Source organism: Bacillus rossius, chromosome 5, assembly GCF_032445375.1.
Source record: "Bacillus rossius redtenbacheri isolate Brsri chromosome 5, Brsri_v3, whole genome shotgun sequence".
In the NCBI taxonomy this organism is placed as follows: Eukaryota; Metazoa; Arthropoda; class Insecta; order Phasmatodea; family Bacillidae; genus Bacillus; species Bacillus rossius.
The window spans coordinates 81,705,233-81,725,058 of NC_086333.1; the positions used below are offsets into that span (position 1 = coordinate 81,705,233).

The 19,826-nt window shown below is 37.7% G+C and overlaps 1 protein-coding gene across 1 annotated transcript in view; it reads left to right on the forward strand.

Moving 5' to 3' along the window:
* Window positions 1–19,826, forward strand: part of LOC134532320 (circadian clock-controlled protein daywake-like) — an 84,877-nt gene that overhangs the window by 45,959 nt on the left and 19,092 nt on the right. The window contains exons 4-5 of the mRNA XM_063368739.1: window positions 12,101–12,241; window positions 15,876–16,153. Coding sequence (XP_063224809.1) covers window positions 12,101–12,241; window positions 15,876–16,153 — 419 coding nt within the window. The remainder of the gene's footprint in view (window positions 1–12,100; window positions 12,242–15,875; window positions 16,154–19,826) is intronic.

Sequence of the window (19,826 nt, forward strand, 5' to 3'; positions counted from 1 at the left end):
AAAAGACACACAATTCTTGCAGTAGTTCATAGCACTTCGAACTATAATTTCTTTATAGAAAAATCTCATCACTTTATAAAAAAAATATGCCTGAAATTATTACTATTGTAGAGATTTAAGCCTAATATAGCTCGTAGGCCTATTTTTGGTAGAAGGGTTATTTATATAAAAACCTATTCCTTGGTTGACTGGAGTTACTTGCCTGTCGACGTAGCTGCCCTGGGAGACGGCGTGGGAACTAAGTGTGAGTCGCGCCAAGAAATTTAGTTGAAAACACACTTGGCGTATATTTACCACGCTCGGCATTATTTGAGAAATTATTTATTAAGATTTATTTTTATAAGTATGTTTGGAACATGAAAACACATGAATTTGCACATCACTGGCAAGAATTAAAACACTCAGGTTTTTTTTTACGTGATTTTACGTTTTTATACGTGATTGCTTCCCAAATCAATTGCCAGAAAAGAGCAAACCAAACTACCATGAACTCGTGGAATAACATCATGTCAGTGTTAGGAAGACTACCGATCGTCGCTCTACCACTCTGGTTCTGGGGTAGAGCGCCTGCCTTGTGACTTGTAGGACCCGGGTTCGCGCCCCGGCTCCTCCAAGGTGGATTGCCCAGACGAAATGGTGGCATTTTATCTGGTAGGAATACAATCCCTTGCAACAAGTCAGGCTACCAAAGAAACGGTGGGTGGAACAGAAAAAAACCTTGCAGGGTGGCTTCCAAATGGGGAGCCCGTTTCTTTTCTTGGGCTCCCCATGCGGTGGCCATTCCGGGGGTTTCTCCGGGGGAACGGAGTTTTGCAAAAATATTTTTTTTTAGTTTTGAATCGTTATATTATAAATAAAGCTCAAACCAACATATATATTTTTTTGCTTTTGTACATAAAATATTTGAATTCATTGGTTGTATACCGATGGTGTATGCTCAACCATTTATTGGTATATATTTTCTTGAAGTATTATTGACCGTTAAATTTTAGTCAGACACCTTTTAGAATTTTTATAGGCACATGAATTTTATTCTTAAAAATTTTATTTCTGTAAAAACACATAGTTTTCAATCAGGAAGATCGTCTTTAACACACATGTATTATATATATGTGTGTACCAGTATAAATCCAAATATAAATAAAATATATTTATTTCAACATGAGCGAAGCCTTTGATACTTTCCAACATAATCTTATGATTAAAAAATTATCAGTTTTAGGCCTCGTCAAGCAATGCGTGAAATATATGTTTCGTGAGGTTTTTTCGGGGTCGTGGAGTTTTGCAAAAAATGTATATTTTTTAATGTTGTTTTTTTTGTTCATTTTCGTAAGTCGCTTTGGGAGTGCATACGACGGCCTTCGCGCCCAAAATGCCTCAGAAGTGTAGCATAAGCGTGTTTCTGCTGTACTCACAAGTGAACATCGGGGGACGTGATATTTATATTTTTATTCCTGGGATTACATAATTTATAACAAAAATTCTCAACACCTCAATATCTTTCAATGACTAATTGAGTGTTAGTCCAGTACAAGAATACTGGTCTCGAATCCCACAACGGGAACATTTCAACACAAAATTTATGAAAATGTGTATTCATAGTATTTAAAATATTTTATTACATATCTCTGCAAATTAATTTTGTTATTCAGTGGTATATATACAACTGATAAAAAAATTTTATTCAGTTAAACTTCTTTATTTTTACAATGCGCGTGCATCATGCAACAAAAATTGGCATTGTGAAAAAAGAATTCATACAAATAAATATTACATAGGCTATTACTTTAGTAATTGACAATAAATACTGGTCCATCTCAATAAAAAAATATTAGTCATTTAAGTTACAAATCGTGTTTATAATTTTTCTTAAGTGTTCACTTCTGTATAATTTGTTTGCTTTACAAATTATACTCACATAAATATAATTTACTTGTTTTATAAATTATTACAGTTTTATTAATTAAATAATTACAATTAACAAATTATAGCTAACATTGAGCGTATCTATTGACTTTCATTATTATTTAAAATTTATCTTGATTTTTCACTTATTTAAATAATAAATTTCATACAATGTGTTGAATACTGATAGTTTATTTTTTAAATTATTTGTTGTTACAGTAGATTTAAAAATAGTTCAGTGTGCTAAACTCTGGATTTGATCTGCAGTCAGCCATACCGCTCTTGTAGCATCAGAAAGTTGTAAGTTGCACCTGCGATCAACCGTTATTCGTCAGGATGTCGTTTTGTAACGTACAAAACAAACCAGTGATAAGAGTTCAACCCGCACTAACACTTCTTTGCTTAGTCACTAGCGAAGCCAGTAATTCGAACACAATGTAACCGTAAAGCCAGCCCTGCCAGTCAAGGCACATTATAACGTACACTTCAATGTCCAAGGTCATCTGAGAGGTATGCTGTAGCTTGAGCTCTGGAACGAGAACAATTTTATTGATCAAACTCATTAATGATGGCATTAGACCGAAATTTTTTATATTGGTTCACGTGTAATGTGAGTAACCCTAGGCCTTTGAGGATCAAGCTGTTCGTTTAAGGTCCCCCGCCTACCCGGGCACACACACGGTGCGCAGAGCTTCAGGAAAAAAAACGCGATTTCAAAATTACTCAAGGTATCCGTATGGATTCTGCTCACGAAAAGTATTTAAAAGTTCGCTGAGGGCCGGAAAGTACTTTTGATTTCGGATTAATTTTTTGAACTGTATTTTTAGAAGAGTTAATGTGGCTAAAACGCACGTGTTCAGGGTAATTTTTAGGCGTAAAACAACTTTACGGGACTTGCATTACACCTTTATCTTCATTTCTCCGCAATATAATGTTACGGTCACCGCTCATGTGCACGACGAGAAGACTGCGCGCCAGTTCAGAGGCGACACCGCGCTAGAAGCACCAGCGAGCGTCGCGCTTATCATCCCGCCTCGCCGACACAGATACGCCCCTGACGGCGGTCTGTTCCCGCCCATTGCTTAGTAGTTTATTTCTACTCTGTCCAACTCTTCTTCCGGAACCATACTTCTGTTTCCTGTAACCAACCTTCTTGTTATTAATTTTCCCTGTTTTATGCAGGTTTTACCTAGGCCCAACTTATCTAGTTTTTAGTCTAGAATAGTCAGTGAGGGGAGTTGGTCATGGCTAAAGCGTTAACATGGCTGGCCAATCCCCCTCCTAGCATGGTTCATAACCTGCATGATTAGACAGAGGTGCCCCCCCCCCAAACACTATGACTCACCCCCCTTACCTAATGATACCCCCCCCCCCGAAATTTTTTATGTCATTTTCTTAATGTTTTACTAAATTATGTTATATTATTTTACTTTTTTAGTATTATATTTTATCACATTTTGCATAATTAAAACTGATTTTCTAATAATAATTTTGGTCATATCAGGTAATATTTCCATCCTGAACCGACAGATACCAAACTGCTTTTGTTGAGGAAAGTGTGGGGGTTTCCAATTTGATTTGCAAGATCCCTTTCAATTATCAAAGCACCAGAAACGTATTTTCACATTAGAAGCTATAATTATCTAAATAATATATACATTTTTCTCGTCTTTTAACCACCCCCCCCCCCCCTTCTGGAATTTTAATGACGCAGTCTGCGCCGTTACCCCACCCCCCCCCCCCCCCTTGTGGGCACCACTGTTATTACCGGCCAGCTACAATGTTCTAGGCGCGACTGAATCCACCCCCCCCCCCTTTTTTTCCCCCACAAACACGCCCTTCCACAGTAGGACTACCCGTGTTGTTTTCTGGAACTGAGGGACAACGCAAAGCGAAGATAGAGACAACATGGCACAAGATCACTCACTTGACAAGGAGTTGCCTCGTATTGACTACTCCATTGCAAATTCCATTGTAATTACAGCAGCCACCTTACATGTCGGCCATCATATCGCCACTGTACGAAATTCAAATGAACCAAAAAAATACTGGTATTTCTTAATACTAAGTGAGAATTACTTTTAAAAAGGTGAAATAACACATTTTATACTGAAAACGACCGTGGTCACAAGAATGAGAAATTGAGCAAAAATGAAATGTACTTTGAGTTCGCCAGTCCAACAAGTAAAGTACACTCCATTACTGTTCACTCACGAACTCACGGCGATTTTTCGTAAAATCTCGTTCATATGCGAAAGTAGTATTGTGCAGGGCAACCGAACCATGCACCTCAAGGAAAAAAGTCAAATATTTCTATAAAATTAATTTATGACACCCTGGATATTGTAATAAGCTGTCTTAGATATGATACTTTTGAGAAAATATGAAAATATTTGTGGCTGTGTTTGGAGAAGCATTAGATAAATGCGTCACTTCGTAACATAAGCTGAAAAGCAAGAAAGAGAAGTGCAGATGAAAGAGGTGTAATTTTTAACTATTCTACGTACCAAATCTAATTAACTGCAACGGAGATTTCTGCAAAAGAACTATAGAGAAACATAAAATTGCTTGTAACGCCGTAAATTTATGCATTTTATTCAAGAAATTTGCCTTAGAGATAGCGTTTATTTAACCAAATAGTGTAACGTATTATTGTTACTGCAACTCCAAAAAAACAGAATACAAAAATTCAGAAAATATATTAATATTTTTTATTGTAAAAATGTTTTTATGGTAAACAGTATGGTACACGTTTCAGTACATATAGGGATTCTAATGCTTTTGAATATTTCAGGATGCGTTTTTTTTTTTCAAAATTCCGTGAACACAGTAATCGACAAGCATAAGTGTGATGATTTTGAATTTATTTATGAGATTTCCATTTCAAAACTCTAGTTATCTACTTAATTTTTAAGAATTGCAACGTGAATTTTATATATTCTATATAAATGTGTTCTCAACTTCAAAATTTCTAACAAAACGTTTTTGTAAAAACAACAAAGAAAATGGTGTAAGTGTATACAAAATATAAACACATTCGCAATACTTTCCAGCTTAATTTATTTACACTCGTAAGCAAACAAAATCTTTTCCTAACAAATGTTATATATATTTGTAAGAAATTTAAATGATAACCACCCAGACAGTCATAGAAAATAAATGTCTTCTTAGTTTTGCTTAGTCATTTAGATGATTTAAAATCTTTACCACAGCCGAAATTCCAAAACGAGATCGTCATAGTCACAGTAAGAGACAGGTCAAGCACATAATATTTATTCTATGTATAACAGGAGCTAATGTTCCTGATAAATTAAAGAGCTAACAAGTAAGTGCGAAAAAAATTCGCTATTGAAAACCCTATCAAACCAAAATACAAACAATGAAAATTGACTATTTGCCAAAATAAATGGCTGGAATGTTAATGACAGTAGATGAAAAAGACACACAATTCTTGCAGTAGTTCATAGCACTTCGAACTATAATTTCTTTATAGAAAAATCTCATCACTTTATAAAAAAAATATGCCTGAAATTATTACTATTGTAGAGATTTAAGCCTAATATAGCTCGTAGGCCTATTTTTGGTAGAAGGATTATTTATATAAAAACCTATTCCTTGGTTGACTGGAGTTACTTGCCTGTCGACGTAGCTGCCCTGGGAAACGGCGTGGGAACTAAGTGTGAGTCGCGCCAAGAAATTTAGTTGAAAACACACTTGGCGTATATTTACCACGCTCGGCATTATTTGAGAAATTATTTATTAAGATTTATTTTTATAAGTATGTTTGGAACATGAAAACACATGAATTTGCACATCACTGGCAAGAATTAAAACACTCAGGTTTTTTTTTACGTGATTTTACGTTTTTATACGTGATTGCTTCCCAAATCAATTGCCAGAAAAGAGCAAACCAAACTACCATGAACTCGTGGAATAACATCATGTCAGTGTTAGGAAGACTACCGATCGTCGCTCTACCACTCTGGTTCTGGGGTAGAGCGCCTGCCTTGTGACTTGTAGGACCCGGGTTCGCGCCCCGGCTCCTCCAAGGTGGATTGCCCAGACGAAATGGTGGCATTTTATCTGGTAGGAATACAATCCCTTGCAACAAGTCAGGCTACCAAAGAAACGGTGGGTGGAACAGAAAAAAACCTTGCAGGGTGGCTTCCAAATGGGGAGCCCGTTTCTTTTCTTGGGCTCCCCATGCGGTGGCCATTCCGGGGGTTTCTCCGGGGGAACGGAGTTTTGCAAAAATATTTTTTTTTAGTTTTGAATCGTTATATTATAAATAAGTTCAAACCAACATATATATTTTTTTGCTTTTGTACATAAAATATTTGAATTCAGTGGTTGTATACCGATGGTGTATGCTCAACCATTTATTGGTATATATTTTCTTGAAGTATTATTGACCGTTAAATTTTAGTCAGACACCTTTTAGAATTTTTATAGGCACATGAATTTTATTCCTAAAAATTTTATTTCTGTAAAACCACATAGTTTTCAATCAGGAAGATCGTCTTTAACACACATGTATTATATATATGTGTGTACCAGTATAAATCCAAATATAAATAAAATATATTTATTTCAACATGAGCGAAGCCTTTGATACTTTCCAACATAATCTTATGATTAAAAAATTATCAGTTTTAGGCCTCGTCAAGCAATGCGTGAAATATATGTTTCGTGAGGTTTTTCCGGGGTCGTGGAGTTATGCAAAAAATGTATATTTTTTTAATGTTGTTTTTTTTTGTTCATTTTCGTAAGTCGCTTTGGGAGTGCATGCGACGGCTTTCGCGCCCACAATGCCTCGGAAGTGTAGCATAAGCGTGTTTCTGCTGTACTCACAAGTGAACATTGGGGGACGTGATATTTATATTTTTATTCCTGGGATTACATAATTTATAACAAAAATTCTCAACACCTCAATATCTTTCAATGGCTAATTGAGTGTTAATCCAGTACAAGAATACTGGTCTCGAATCCTACAACGGGAACATTTCAACACAAAATTTATGAAAATGTTTATTCATAGTATTAAAAATATTTTATTACATATCTCTGCAAATTAATTTTGTTATTCAGTGGTATATATTCAACTGATAAAAAAATTTTATACAGCTAAACTTCTTTATTTTTACAATACGCGTGCATCATGCAACAAAAATTGGCATTGTGAAAAAAGAATTCATACAAATGAATATTACATAGGCTATTACTTTAGTAATTGACAATAAATACTGAACCATCTCAATAAAAAAATATTAGTCATTTAAGTTACAAATCGTGTTTATAATTTTTCTTAAGTGTTTTTACATCTGTATAATTTGTTTGCTTTACAAATTATACTCACATAAATATAATTTACTTGTTTTATAAATTATTACAGTTTTATTAATATATAATTACAATTAACAAATTATAGCTAACATTGAGCGTATCTATTGACTTTCATTATTATTTAAAATTTATCTTGATTTTTTCACTTATTTAAATAATAAATTTCATACAATGTGTTGAATACTGATAGTTTATTTTTTAAATTATTTGTTGTTACAGTAGATTTAAAAATAGTTCAGTGTGCTAAACTCTGGATTTGATCTGCAGTCAGCCATACCGCTCTTGTAGCATCAGAAAGTTGTAAGTTGCACCTGCGATCAACCGTTATTCGTCAGGATGTCGTTTTGTAACGTACAAAACAAACCAGTGATAAGAGTTCAACCCGCACTAACACTTCTTTGCTTAGTCACTAGCGAAGCCAGTAATTCGAACACAATGTAACCGTAAAGCCAGCCCTGCCAGTCAAGGCACATTATAACGTACACTTCAATGTCCAAGGTCATCTGAGAGGTATGCTGTAGCTTGAGCTCTGGAACGAGAACAATTTTATTGATCAAACTCATTAATGATGGCATTAGACCGAAATTTTTTATATTGGTTCACGTGTAATGTGAGTAACCCTAGGCCTTTGAGGATCAGGCTGTTCGTTTAAGGTCCCCCGCCTACCCGGGCACACACACGGTGCGCAGAGCTTCAGGAAAAAAAACGCGATTTCAAAATTACTCAAGGTATCCGTATGGATTCTGCTCACGAAAAGTATTTAAAAGTTCGCTGAGGGCCGGAAAGTACTTTTGATTTCGGATTAATTTTTTGAACTGTATTTTTATAAGAGTTAATGTGGCTAAAACGCACGTGTTCAGGGTAATTTTTAGGCGTAAAACAACTTTACGGGACTTGCATTACACCTTTATCTTCATTTCTCCGCAATATAATGTTACGGTCACCGCTCATGTGCACGACGAGAAGACTGCGCACCAGTTTAGAGGCGACACCGCGCTAGAAGCACCAGAGAGCGTCGCGCTTATCATCCCGCCTCGCCGACACAGATACGCCCCTGACGGCGGTCTGTTTCCGCCCATTGCTTAGTAGTTTATTTCTACTCTGTCCAACTCTTCTTCCGGAACCATACTTCTGTTTCCTGTAACCAACCTGCTTGTTATTAATTTTCCCTGTTTTTATGCAGGTTTTACCTAGGCCCAACTTATCTAGTTTTTAGTCTAGAATAGTCAGTGAGGGGAGTTGGTCATGGCTAAAGCGTTAACATGGCTGGCCAATCCCCCTCCTAGCATGGTTCATAACCTGCATGATTAGACAGAGGTGCCCCCCCCCCCCAAACACTATGACTCACCCCCCCCCCCTAACCTAATGACACCCCCCCCCGAAATTTTTTATGTCATTTTCTCAATGTTTTACTAAATTATTTTATATTATTTTACTTTTTTAGTATTATATTTTATCACATTTTGCATTAATTAAAACTGATTTTCTAATAATAATTTTGGTCATATCAGGTAATATTTCCATCCTGAACCGACAGATGCCAAACGGCTTTTGTTGAGGAAAGTGTGGGGTTTTCCAATTTGATTTGCAAGATCCCTTTCAATTATCAAAGCACCAGAAACGTATTTTCACATTAGAAGCTATAATTATCTAAATAATATATACATTTTTCACGTCTTTTAACCACCCCCCCCCCTTTCTGGAATTTTAATGACGCAGTCTGCGTCGTTACCCCCCCCCCCCCCCCCCCCCCCTTGTGGGCACCCCTGTTGAAACGGTGGGTTAACTTGAAATGATTCGGGACTCTTCAGGATAACATGTTGGTACCACTGACCTGTACCGTGTTTTTAGTTATTGTGAGTGGTTTTTGAACAGCAACAGCGTAGTGATTACTTTGAAGTCAGTTAAGATGAAATACTAACTGGTCAGTGTAGTTCTTCATTATTTTAATCCCTAAATTAAATTTAGCCTAAAAATGTTGTTCTGAAAACTTTGATTCCACAGACCAATCTGAAAAAAGATAAATCACTGCAATTCGTTTGTTAACATAACCATACCTGTTGTTTACATGATCAAAAGGCAGTTCTTTCCCTCTTAATTACGGTATCACCTATTTTCATACACTCAAACAAGTCGATTATTACATGATAGTAGCTTTGAATATATATATATATATACTGTATAGAAGTCGCGAGTGGATAGGATTTACTCTACGTTGTTCAGAAGCGTATGATGAGCAGCTTGGGAACTTCACCGCTGCAGTGCGCTGCCGTAACGCCCTGTATCGTCTTAGGTTGTTATTTACACGTTAGAGCGCAGCACTGTCGCCCGCTGTCATTCCCCGCACCCCCCACCCATCATTCACTGCAGCTCAAGGTCGTTCAACAGGAGGGGCAAGGGGTGTTTGAAGAGTTCGACACTTGTCCGCTAGGGACCACCACAAGTCGATGCCCTAGAGATGGTGGCTATTGCGGCGGTGAATTAACCAACTACCTCAAAACCGTATTAGAAATTTTAACCTGGGCTGGCGACTTCTATACAGTATATATATTCCATGATAGTAGTAGCCCTATATAACAGTTCCTGTGGCAGGACCAAAGTCCAGTACCGGTCAATGACCCCCTGACGTGGACAGCACGTCTGTGCTGTGGTCGTCGTGTTGTCAGTAATACATATTTAGGATCATCTTTGGGTTTATCTGTTTGACATCAGCTTATATTGGCTTGTTAACTGTGGGTTCAATATTAATTTTTAATTTGTGATTTGAATTTTTTTTACCATGACAAACAATGCAAAAACTGCAAGGGCGTATGTCCAAGAAATTGTATACAATCACATTATTACACGTGGCAGTAAAATCATTGGAAGTTTTTTTTCCTGATACGAAATAGGAATTTACCAGCGCGTTAAGTTGCAAGATATTAAAAATCTAATTTTCCTTGTCCCTATAATGTCCGTATTTCTAACGGAACACTAGACAAGGAAGACTAAATGCAAGCAGTTGCAGACATCGGCGCGGGGCTGCGCTGCATATTGCGAGCATCGCGTCTCTGCTGGAGCGTGCAGTCCAGTGCGTAACCGCCGGGAAGTCTGCCGGCGACCTTGAGAGCGGCTCAAGGCTCAAGGCTCCCTGGTCGACTCTGATTGGTTCCTGGTTCCCCTGCTATTCCTGGAAAGGGACGTCTCGCCGCCAGAAGGCGACTAGACTACCTCGCGCACTGCGCGCATGCGCACGTACGCAACACACGGCCGAGGTTATCCGGAGATTGCCGAGATCACCCGAGGACGTGTGAGCCGCGCGGAACGTAATCCCGCGTCGTGCGTTCAGCTGTGGTTCTTTGTTTTCTTCTGTGCCAGGTGTCGCGGGTTCGAACCTCGCATTGGACATGGCCGGAAAATTATGTTAAAGTTTGTTAGTCTCCGCCCCCCTATTATACCTCCAGCAAAACTTGGGGACTTATATATTCTCAAAAAAAAAAAAAAAAAAAAAAAACACTTATATTGTCTTAAGCTTTGGTAATTTTGTGCGTAGTGATCTAGAATTTATGTGAATTAGTTAAACTAAAAGTTAAAGACTAGTAAGTCTTCCATTTACTAGACATTTTAATTGTAGTACTTTAAATTATTCTCACATTCCATTTTATTTTCGTTAAACTTATTTCTTCCATAACTGTGGATTAGTTACTAGTGAATATTATTTCTTGGTGTGTTGGAAAGTGGCACGGTAACAAAAAAAACAAAAGACAACGCAAGTGTGCTGAGTGTTTTGAAACGTAGCCAGTCATGAGGTAATTGTGAAATCGATATTTTTGCCAGTCACGAGAACGACATAAGAAGGAATTGATTCTCATCGTTTCGAAACACGTAGTTGCAAGAGAGTGGAACTTCCAGAAGAAAGATTTAGTGAGTTCAAGTCTCTAGCTGTTTAACTTCACTCTCGGCTTAAATTTTTGATAGTTTTTTTTTTCTTTTTCGTTTTGGACCTCTAATGTGTTCAAAAATTGGCTTCACTCGAGTCGAAATAGACTGTTAGAATTTTTTAAAGTTTAAATATGAAGTCACTCATAGCGCATGTTTTATAACAATTCTCAGTGTTATCAGAAAAAATGAATATTCTGTTAATTTTTATGGTTTTCACTACAGAATAGTAAAAAATTCATTTGGTTCTTAGTCGCATACATGATTATGCTTTAATGTATTAAACATAAAACAACTTCACTAACCCTTAGTCACTTGTAAGAAGTCTAGATGGTTTATTTTGGACAACTAAACTCAATCGTAGGCCCATGTATTTTTCGCGAATAAAATATATGTACGCTCATTAGACTTAAATAAGATATGTCTAACACTAGCAGTTAATTGTTCCCTTGTAATTGTCAGCCACCTGCAAGAGAAGCAATTACCCTATTTGGCGGGACCAATCAGGACGCGTTTGCTTCCGCACTGAATGAATATGTTTGGTGTGCTGACAGGAGACATTTGCCTGAAAGAAAATGAACCAATAATGCTAAAGTTTTAACACAGCTTGTCTGGAAGACACTTTTTTTACGCGAATAATACATAGTCCTAAATACAATAACTAGTACCTATTTTAGGAATATTATGAACCAAATTTTTTGTTCTGAAGTCCTGTGTGTTTTTGGAAGACATCGGCGAGATTTTTATTTAATTCATATCGATGATACAGCACGTTTTCATGAAGAAATATTATTTTCCGTCGCGTGGCTGATTACATTGGAAATCCCTTGTTGAGGAATGTACGTCCAAAGCGCTGACAACAGCTGGTGGAACAATAAAGCGAATACACAGCGACGTGTCCGGTTGTTGAAAGCCTTTTGTTTTCGTGTTGAAGGAAGCGACGCTGGGGTATCAGCCAGGAGATCTGTTGGCAGCGCTCCAGGGACGTGTTTTGGGAGTCGTCGTACTCTCAGCCTCTCTTAGTGGCCGGCGAGGCCTCCGTCTCGGCCATTCAGCGCCCGGCTAGTAGTCCGCGGTAGCAGTAGTAGACCGCGCTGGTAGACTTGTGTCCAATCATAGCTCGCAGGGCTACCTACCTTGTTTAGTGCTGTTGCTCCAATTATTAGAACACATTACTAGAGACCTGTAAAATTCACGGATTCATTTCGCGATAGGATAGAGTCCAAATACTTTTGACATTATTTTGCTTCAGTGATTGGGCCACAGTTTATCTGAAGGAGTCTGGGCCAATGAAAAATCTTTAACAGAAGAATAAGCGAATCTCGATCATTCCAGTCAACAGGTGTTACGAGTCGGTAACCAATCAGCAGTAGTAATTTGCACGAGTGCGTAGAGGATGATGGAGTCTATCCTTTAGGGATTTTAAATCGCGAATTTTACAGGTCTCGACACAGTACTGATTTCTAGGGACCGGAAAAATTCGCGGGTTCAATGACCTCTAGGATGAACTTTATAGTTCTACGTACACTCGGTCAAATGTCACCCTCTCATTAGCTGCTGTCTTGTGAAGGTGCCCCAACGTAGCGGCCTGTGATTCGACACAGCTTCGGTTGAGTGTTTTTCACTGGCCCGGAGTCGTCCAGGTGAGTTGTGAGCCAATAGCAGAGGCAGCACTGAGGTATAACTATTTGAATTTCAGGCTGTCGTGAAATGAATCCGCGAATTTTTCCGGTCTCTACTGATTTCTGTCTGCGGCATTGTGTTCCTGTATCGACTCTGCTCACCGTAAGAAGTTCTCTCCGCACTAATTCCGGCTGACGAGAACGAAACTGCTGGGTTATTTGCGTTCCTTATGCACCTTAAGGTGGGGTCTCACACAGTGTTGACTTTTTCTTTCAATTTTGCTCGTTATTACCATCAGTTGGGGGATATTTTTGTGAATTTAAAATTTTACCTCTCTTACATTTGTTGTTATGTCACAACTACTTTCAAAATATATTTGCTAAGTATTAGATAATGTGTATAAGAAGTGGTGCAAGTATTTGTATTTGTTATCATTTGCGCAACAATTTACAGTATTTGTATCACATTCAGTAAATATATCTTGCAAATATTAGTGACAGTACAAACATATGCAAGAGTGGCACAGTATTAAATTTACATAAATAACCATGAACTAATAGTAATAATGGTACAAATAAAAAAAATGACATGGCGTATACCACCCCACCTTAAGGGGCCCACTCAGTCAGGAGTGTGTTTGTGTTAGTGAGGCTGGATGATAAGAGCGACGCTCGCTGGTGTTTCTAGCGCGGTGTCGCCTCTAAGCTCAAGACATTGGACTGGCACGCAGTCTTCTCGTCGTGCATAGAGCAATTACGAGATTTGAGCCGTGAACTTGAAATTACATGTATGGCGGAGAAATTAAATTTGAAAACATGCGTCTTAGTACAGTTTAAAACGATATATTGAAACGAAACTACTCAAACGCCTTCAGCGTATTCTTAAATGCTTTTCGTAAACAGAGACCACTCGGATATCTTGAGCATTCTTTCAATCGCATGTTTTTTTTCCTGAAGCTCTACACACTCTATGTTTACCCAAGAAGTCGGAGCCCTTAGTATATCTCAGAATATCGTTGATATTAGTTCCGCAAAAGGTGTTACGCAAATTAAGATATTGGTTATGTACTTAACTAAAAAAAAGTTTAAAATTATTAAAAGGGACTGAAACTTTCGAACATTTAAGTGAGCCTAGACACTACTTTACATCACGCTGGGCGCTATCAAGTACTGATTCGCTAATCCTGTTATGGCGAGTTTTCAATGGGGTATACCTAATTCTACAACGATTGTAAATGCATACATATTGTTATATTAATGGCAAAGCTGGTGTTGCGCAGCAAACTTGTAACTCTTAACAGTTTGGAATATTGCCGAAAAAGCTTACGAAGTTTCCCAGTCTTAAATAATTAAAATAAATGGGTACTCTACAGTTCCTCAACATATAACCCGAAGCCTTTCGCATAGTTGAGAGATTACAAGGCTCTCATCAGCATGGATGTCGCTACAGCGCGGGCAGAGTAGACAGAGTAGGCATAGTAGACAAATACACACGCGTAGATCTGTGTGTGGGTCAGTAACTACATTAGCTATCCCCCCCCTTTTTTTTCAAATATTAGCTGATTGAAAAATTATCATTTTTACCAATTAAAAATCATTTATTAACAGAGCAAGTGATACTCATTTAAGCTACGCTGTTTTTAATATTTATTAATATTTTTTATATTTTTAATTTTTTTTTGAGTAAGTTCGAATTCGTTGTTAGCACAATGTATTACTAGAGCAGTTGTGAATTTTGACACGATTTCTAATAACATGATACGAGAAATTTAACTCCCGCACTTCCGTTTCAGCATACAACCTGTCGCCCCGACCGCAGACACAGCCACGCCAGGTTTTTATACTACGCAATAAACGCAAGAACGTAAGAAACGAAAGACGCTGAAAGATCAGAAATAAAATTTTACATTACCGGTTTACAAACTACCAAGATCGCAATAGCGCAACACAAGTATTTTCCAACTTCAAAATCTCTAGCGTTCTCGATGGCCACAATTATGCAGAGAAGTGTTCCGAAAACGTTTAAAAAAAAAAACGCAGAATTTTAAGTCCATAGAAGCCCACGATATGCATCCGCCCGGCTTGATCGGTGCCGGATTAAATAATGTGCCGAATCACGGAATGCCGAATATAAGTTCTCTGACCGTAATAACAATGATGTCACAGCGAGTTTCTGTTGTTAAGCTAATTAAAATGGGAGTGGTACCACATTCTTTCATGGTTGTAAACTGCTCGCATCTTCGTCTCTCTGTTATGCTTTTGTTTGCTCTGTTCATCGATTCTACATTGAAGTCTTAGTACATTAAATTTAAATATATACATTAAAGGAATATATTTTCGAAATAACATGTTTACACGTGGTAAATTAACTCGCGGTGATTGAAAATATAATATTTAAATCAAAATTTTAACAATTTATTTTGTTGTGGTGATAATGAATAACCGTAGAGACCGGAAAAATTCGCGGATTCATTTCGTGATAGGCCAAAATTCAAACATGTGAGCAATTCTGCTGGTTCTACTATTGACTCGCATTTTAACTGGAAGCTCTCTGGGACAATGGCAGACTACTGACCAAAGAAGCGTCCAATCACAAGCTACCCAGTGGGGAACGCCTCACCAGTTTAGCACCCAATGAACACGCGTGTTTGCTTAGAGAAATGCAGATGATAATGGAAGCTATACTAGAGGTCAATGAATCCGCGAATATTTCAGGTCTCTATGAATAAGTAGTGGACCGGAAAAATTCGCGGGTTCAATGACCTCCAGGATGAACTCCATAGTTCTGCGTACACTCTGTCAAATATCACCCACGCATTGGCTGCTGTCTTGTGAGACGTCCCAACGTAGCAGCCTGTGATTCGATAAAGCTTCGGTCGGGTGTTTCTCATTGGCCCAGCGTCATCCAGGTGAGTTGTGAGCCAATAGCAGAGGCAGCACTGAGGTATAACTATTTGTATTTTAGCCTATCGCGAAATGAATCCGCGAATATTTCAGGTGTCTGTGAATGAGGGAAAGAGGTCGGTGGTGTGAACATGTCGGACACTGTGCTACATGGTTGGTGACATTATGCCTCCCGGGGTGAAGGGGGGAGGGGGTGCAGGGACGAGGAGCCGCCCCGCCCGGCCAGGGAGCCGGGGGCGGGCGGCGGTCAAGGCCGCCCCTCAGACCGCCGCCGCCGGGGGCGGCACGCGGGGAGTACGTGCGAGCCGTCGAGGCAGCCCCGGGTATAAAGGCGAGCCGGCCTCGACGCCTCGTCAGTCACGTGAGGCCCCGCTCCGCCGAGATGTCCCCCTGCGTGATGCTGCTAGTGCTGCTGGCGGCCACCGTGGCGCCCCTGGCGGCGAGAGTCGGCATGCCGCTGCGTGAGTGCGCACTCCACCTTTTCAACATCTATGGAGTAGGACCCTACTGTCCTGCTACGTCTGGACATCAGATAACTAGGCAGTTGCAAGGCTCCTAACGTGACCGTTTGAAAATCATAAATGTAACAAACATTTTAATTTAATATACCTACACTCAATATTTATTAATAATTCAAAATATTTTAATATTTTTTTAAAATAAAATTTAGTTAAATATTTTCATTGAAATTACCTCATGAAATTACATAATTCTAGTGAATAGTTTTTTTGTTAAGTCTGAAAGTTAAGATTGGTTGTTTAAATTGGTTTTCAGCAATTAATGGGATATTTACTATTTTTAAGAAGTTATTCAAATTCGAAAAGTAAAAGAATGATTAAAAACTTTCAAATTTAAAACAAGCTTTTCTTTAACTCATAGCGCAATCTTTTGGCGAAAAATTCAAATGCACTTTTTAACACACTTAACAGCATAATATGGTACGCGAAGCGGAGTGAGTGGAAGAATTATCGTACGCGATGGTACTACACAGCGTGTGTACACAGAGTCAGTGTGTCAGTAATGAGCTTAACGTGTATATATAATATTTTATCAGGAAATAAGTAGTTACCTTTGTTTGTGAAATTGCCTCTTGGTTCACTATTGGATCACCAGCCAATCAGGGCAATGAGAATCGAGTTGAGCGTTGTAAAAAATGAACTGGTTGGAGGGCGTCAGTTTAACAGCCAACGATCGAAAACAAATTTTGCTCCGGTTTCAGGAGAACGGTTCGAGTGTGACGTAAAACTCGGCGAGTCTGGCGTACGACTGTTTCGAACTCATGACCCACCAAGTGAGAGCCAGAGAAACCTTTTACGTGACCATTTACTCCCACTACATGTAGTAATGGGTATCGCTAAGAAAAAAAATAGTATTGATCAGATTTAACTATGATATGGGAAAAATATATTGTATTGATTCAACTACAGTTGTTTTATTATCTTGGAAAGATTTGTGCAATGGGGGTGCATGACTTGATGTAAGCTTTTGGACATACGTCATTGCTAAGCACATGTATGTCTGTAGAAGAAAACTACAAAAAAACCAAAAGACAAAAACACAAATTAAGCAAAAAAAATTGCTGTTGTTTTTGCTTAATTTGTGTTTTTGTCTTTTGGATTTTTTGTAGTTTTCTTCTACAGACAATACATATGCTCAGCAATGGCGTATGTCCAAAATCTTACATCAAATTGTTTTCTGTGCATTTAGTTCCTTATTCAAATCGGCTGATAACACTTTATTTTTTTTTGTACTTTTGCAAGTATAGTCCCTGGAAACTCAGTTGCCAAACGTGAAACTTGGAAAATTGCAAGGCAGAGCTTTTTTACAATTTGAAATTTTACATAGCTCTGCGTTGCAATTTTACAAGTGAAATCGTTGGTAGCTGGGTTTCCAAGGATATTCCTTTTAAAAAGTACAAACAATTTTTACAGTGTATATATTTTTTCCTCATCTGTGCTATCGGGCTGTATTCTCTCATCAGTTAGGTACATAAACTGTAGTCACAAAAATGTACTGGAAAATGTGTAGCGTCCAAAAATAAAAGTTACGCCATAAAACACTAACTATATACACAGCGAAACAAAATAATTTGTATAAAAGTATTTTCATTAATCTACACGTGGATGTTTTTATACACTCCTTGCATTGCTTTTTAAAATAATACATTACTGTCAAGTATTAACTTTTGACATAAATTAAGAGACTATATCACCAACCTGCTTGCTCATATAAATCCCCACCAATTATATATATATATAAATTTTTTAGATACTTGTGGAATTACAAAAGTATTTTATTCACTCATTTCCAAAAAAGAATTACTTAAATATGTTTGTGCAATTTTTGCTGTATATTGCAAATATATATTTTTGTAAAGTTTCTGAGAACGGCTACGAATATTTGAAAAAAAATATTTGTGTTTTAAAATAGAATTTGTCAAATAAGAGAATGACCCATTATCACATAATATAATTAGATATTTAAATAAGTTAATAAATTATTATGAAATACTGAATGTACTTATACATTAATAGACTTCACAACAAATATACTTAAAAAAATAAACTTAAATTGGTGTCAAATTGTAAAAGTTTCCTGCCTTAATAAGAAGAAAGTACCCTCATACACTTACAGTTATGAGAATTTTTATTTAATTTGAAATAAGTTTTAAGACTGAAGTTGATAAAAAAATTTTAATTATGGGGACTCGAAAAATTTAAATGTCCCAGAAAATTGCCCAGGGTAACGTCCGCCACGTATTCCACTCAGGAATATCTCAAATGCATTTGCCTGGATCGCTTAACTCCTCGAAAAGTGAGTGGAATTAAAATGACATGGTGTAGGGCCAAATTATTGATACGGAACACAATCAAGGATAAATATTGGTCTTTGCAAGAACCAAAGCACAAGTAATAATCTCTCTCTCTCTCTCTCTCTCTCTCTCTCTAAATGATCGTGTAAGTTCAGCGGGCTTGTAAATTTCAAATGTTGCGTCCTTGAGAAGGCGCGTTGTATTCTCATTCGTTTCCCGTCGTCGCTTCGACGTGCAAGTACACAGCCGCGGCGGCCTTGGGCCTGGCGGTCGCTGTCCGTGTGCGCATGCGCCAGACCGCGGGGTGTAGAGGCGCATGGGGCACTGTGCCAGCGGCCAACAACAACCACAAATACTAGAGACGCCAGGACGGCTGCTAAATTATTTTTTTTTTTTGACGTGACGACGTCTAATAAATCGATGAACGCCGGCTGCACGCACGAAAAAGTGTCCCGTTACGCTGTGTCCCGTTACGCTCATTGCTCCGTTACGCTGTGTTCCGTTATGCTGTCGGCGAGTGCAGTAATAATAGTTTATGAGAGTTTGACTAAAAAATTATGGTGATTCATATAATTGATGATAGATATTTGATTAAAGTTTATTTATATGAAAACTTGTTCATAATTATATTTAAAGTTTATTAATTACAAGTCATCTACACGTGAACTGTTTCGTCGAATGTTTATAAAGTGAAGTGAAAAGTTAATGTGGTTTTCATTGCTTATTACAACAACAATTTCGGCAATAAAGGTTAATTATTCTTGCATTTTAAAAATCTGATTACTAGAATAATTTCAAGTATTTATTCTTTTATTATTAAGACAAAAATGATTCAATTTTATTCATAAAAGTATGCATTCATTTCAACAATGTTTTGTTATGACGTTGTCACGTTAAACTATCGTCCGTAAACCGACTTTACAGACAACCGATTTTTTTGACGTGAATACATCTTTAAACTTGCTTCCGTAGTGGGAGGCCAATTAAAAAAAAAGAATGATAAAAAAACGAATGATAAAAAAATCGGGGGATGCAGCTACATATCTATCATCTACAACCAAAAATTTAAATCACACCACTGGATAGCTAAAGTATCAAAGAATTCGTTACGCCATGTGAGGACTGTCACGCATCGCGCGCGGTGGAGGGGGAAGTGCCGCCATTTTGAGGTCATTTTGCTGCGTTTAGAGATTTCCATTTAGTGTAACTTTTGATTCGGAGAAGCTACGACGTTCGTTTGAGTTTTAATCGTCAGCGCTCGTCAAAATATATATATTGCAAATATAAAAAAATAGTGTAAAATAGTTACAGCGAATATATAT